This window comes from Diadema antillarum, unplaced genomic scaffold, assembly GCF_040938485.1.
Source record: "Diadema antillarum isolate AM-2024a unplaced genomic scaffold, OU_Dant_1.0 scf00000015, whole genome shotgun sequence".
NCBI lineage: Eukaryota > Metazoa > Echinodermata > Echinoidea > Diadematoida > Diadematidae > Diadema > Diadema antillarum.
In genome coordinates this window covers 224,679-228,221 of record NW_027270904.1, presented here as the reverse complement: position 1 = coordinate 228,221, position 3,543 = coordinate 224,679, and the positions used below count along the sequence as shown (strand labels likewise).

Below are 3,543 nucleotides of genomic sequence, written 5' to 3'. Positions count from 1 at the left end.
ACAAATCACTCGAGTCTAGTCGCTGACAATATCGCATTATAGTAGCCGTACGAGTACGAGAGCATCCAAAGGTTTAATGGCCCTTTGCTCTCACAATATGCGTTTTAATCTGTCCAAAATTCAAAGAGACAGAAAACAGAATAGTCTCTCACATACATACTCTCTTTCTCCCCTCTCTCTCGCCCTTTCTATCTATCTCTCTCTTTTTCTCTATCTCTCTCTCTCTATCTCTCCCTCTCTCTCCTTTGAAAACGTATCCTTTTCAGCCATCAAACAATGGCACTTCCAGTGTTCACAGAACTGTAAATGACACCGGTGCTTCTGTTGTTGCCGTTTATTGTTGGGTACTTCACCCGGGGCGTTGTGGGCCTGCTGCTTTTGTTGGGCGTACCACCATTGGCTTGCTGGAGCGGAGGTTGTTGTGGATGATGATGGTGGTGGTGATGATGTTGGGACGGCTGGAGCGACGACTTCTGACCCGGTGAGAGGAGGGCGCACCCGCTGAACCACTTTTGCCACGATTGCACGGTTTTCGAACTCCAGATCCACATTCCACTCGTAATACCAACGACGAGGAGCATGAAGAGTTTGACGGAGAGCACGGGAACTGATGGGATCGAAAACTCCATGGGGGCACACCCACCCCCCTGGGGATCCTCAGACCCCTCCGCGCCTGGTAGCACCCTACAGGGCGTAAGTTCCGCCAAATGCCGCCAATAATCCATGTTAGATCTCTGATAGAAGTAGCAGGCGATCACGGCCGTGGCGGGAACGGTGTAGAGCACGGAGAAAATCCCGATCCGCACCATGAGCCGCTCTAACTTATCAATGTTTGTCCCTCCATTTTTCATCACTTTACGAATCCTGAACAAGTAAAAGAAGCCAGCCAAGATAAACAGGGTTCCAATGGCAAAATACACAAAAAGCGGCACCAGAACGAAATAAGTTAAGGCGTCCCGATCATGATTCCCGATAAAGCACATTCCCGTGAGTTCGTCCCCGTCTAGGCGGCGTTTTAAGAGGGCTATGATTGATTTCACTGCAGGTAACGCCCAGGCAGCGACGTGATAATAGCTGCTGTATGCCGCGATGGCTTCGTAACCCCATTTCATTCCCGCTGCCAAAAACCATGTCAACGTCAGAATCACCCACCAGATCGAACTGGCCATAAAAAAATAATACTGTGTGAGAAATATGATGGTACAGCCCGTGCTGTCGAGACCCTCCTGAATGAGGTACGGGACACCGCTCAGAGTCTTCTCACATGCGATTGCTCGTGGGCCGACAATGAGGCGGACGATGAAAGCCAAAGAATAAAGGTTATAGCACATAGATAGGAAGATGATTGGCCTTTCAGGGTATCGAAATCGAGCTCGGTCGATGAGGAACGTGAGAACGGTGATGGCGGTACACACGAAGCAAAGAATAGCCCACACACCAATCCACATCTTGGTAAAGTCCTTGTCGGACTGCTGGAAGTAAACATCGACGTCACATCGAGGCGCGCATGAGTTCGTCTGCGGTACGAATACGAATTTCTGCGGATTAGTACACGTCGGCTGCGAACCCGTCGTATTCGTCGGTCTCTGCCCATTGTTGTTCGTCGACCCCGGCTCGTCGACGTTCGTTCCGCCGTTGTGTCCACTGTCGATGTCGGAATCGTACATCTTTGTGGGCAGTGGATTTCCGGTGTCTGCTGTGTTGGGAGCTACCATGCAAAGGTCCTTGCCTCGGGGCAGCCTGTCGCAGTTCATACTCTCCGGCCAGCTGAAGCTAAACCTGGTCATTACTGGCTCACACTTCCGTCTCACGTCCTCACACATACTTTGACACGATGGAATGGGCACGTCGATGTGCTCCGAACACATCGGCGCGTACATTGAGCACAGAAATAACCTGAGATGCTCGGCGCACCCGACGACGACCAGGGGATGGAACTCGTGGATGCTCGGGGCCGCCTCGCTCTGCGTCAGATGACCAAACAAATTGGGCATCCTGGTGAGGTTGTAGCCGATTCCTTGGCAGAATTCAATGGTAATTCGTTCGCAGTGGCCGTGGGAGCCGCTGTGTTGCAGACCAGCGGCAAAGCTGCTGCCAAAGCAGAAGATTCCCAGGAGCACGACTCCGAACAAGACGCACAACGTTGCCATATCAACTGATTTCATGCCCAGCGATGCCACCAGCTGAAATTTAACTCCAGTACGACACGAGTATCATATCCAAGCACGTCAGTAATCAAGCACAGGTTGTCTGTACATCAGACGATCAATTACTGGGCGCAGCTACTACCAAGATGCACATATCTGCGAGAAAAAGAAGAAGAAGAACGTCATTCCATTCCCTGAGTCACGTTTCTTTCTCCTCTTCTCCACACTTTCTGAGAGAAATCAAAAGCTTCACCTTGAACAGAAAATCTTTGCCGTCCCAAACGACGCTAGGCATATCGCTTTACCGTTGATCCCCCTCTCATTTCACATGTGTTTCTTGTTACAAGGTCTCCCCACTCCTAAATCCCTCCCGACGCGACTCGAGCACACGGCAAAACGCAATCCATCGCGATACACATATCGTCTCGTCATCAGTACCACACGCCGAAATGAGCCCACAAGAAGCTAAAACTTTGAGAGCCAGCTTTCCAGATCACACGACATGTTTATTTCGACACGGTTACTTGAATAAGCGTGCGTTTCGGGCGCTCGTTCCACTGACATGAAGTTAGGAATCGCATGGGATTGTCGGCGTTTCTCCCTTGTATCGTAATCCTCTCAAGCATAGAAAACAGCGCTCCAATAAGGCTACTTCAAGCGCCACCGACGTGAAAGAAATGTAAACGATACTAGCATTAAACAGAAACCGTTAAGCACCAACAACTTGATATTGAAGTCGTGTCGCGTCCTTTTTCGTGTATTTACGTCTTTCTCTTTGTAATCCCACGCAGACTTTTTGTTGGTCCGACTCCAATGTCAGTGCAGTCACTCGACGTCTACGGATCAGATCGAATTGAAAATGATACTGTAATAATGTTCGAACAAAGTGCATTGCCTTTTCCGCCACCAACAATCCGTGATGTAATCAGTGCTTGAGTCCGCATTGATGTGACGATAAAAGGCGCACTCGATTGCAAACGGTCTTGCTGGCTACCGATTACAGCAGAAACATTCCTCCGTCGTCTGCACTGCCAGTCGTGTTCATAGACATGATACGAAACTGTGTGATTCTGCACATGGAGTGCAGAGATGCTCGATGGAGAACCGAGGGAGGAGAGAGATATTTCTACGTCGAATATCCCACTCTTGACTCCCTTAGTAATAAATAAGAAGCCAGCAAAAGAGACAAGCCGCGATGTGCCTGCCAGCATGCAGCGAGACACTGTAGCCAATAAAACCTCGACCAATGGCAGAGCTCGCCCGCTTCTCTCCCGGGTGGAATATTAACTCGCCCCGCTCTGTCGGGGTCGCACGATTCAGCGTGTGTTGCGATTGAGGTCACCGCTGGTAATAAAAATTGAATGTAGCGGGCAGGCCTGGCGCGTTAGGGGCGGAT

At 50.1% G+C, this 3,543-nt stretch overlaps 1 protein-coding gene across 1 annotated transcript; it reads right to left on the bottom strand.

The window, feature by feature from the left end:
• Positions 1-236: 236 nt before the first annotated feature.
• Positions 237-2,575, bottom strand: LOC139723544 (frizzled-9-like). The gene has a single exon (XM_071634788.1). It carries the CDS (start codon positions 2,163-2,165, stop codon positions 270-272), a length of 1,896 nt encoding a protein of 631 aa, XP_071490889.1. The 5' UTR covers positions 2,166-2,575; the 3' UTR covers positions 237-269.
• Between the last annotated feature and the right edge of the window lie 968 nt (positions 2,576-3,543).

Coding starts and splice junctions, on each gene's coding strand:
- LOC139723544 (XM_071634788.1), bottom strand. CDS start 2,165: ATGAAATCAGTTGATATGGCAACGTTGTGCGTCTTGTTCGGAGTCGTG.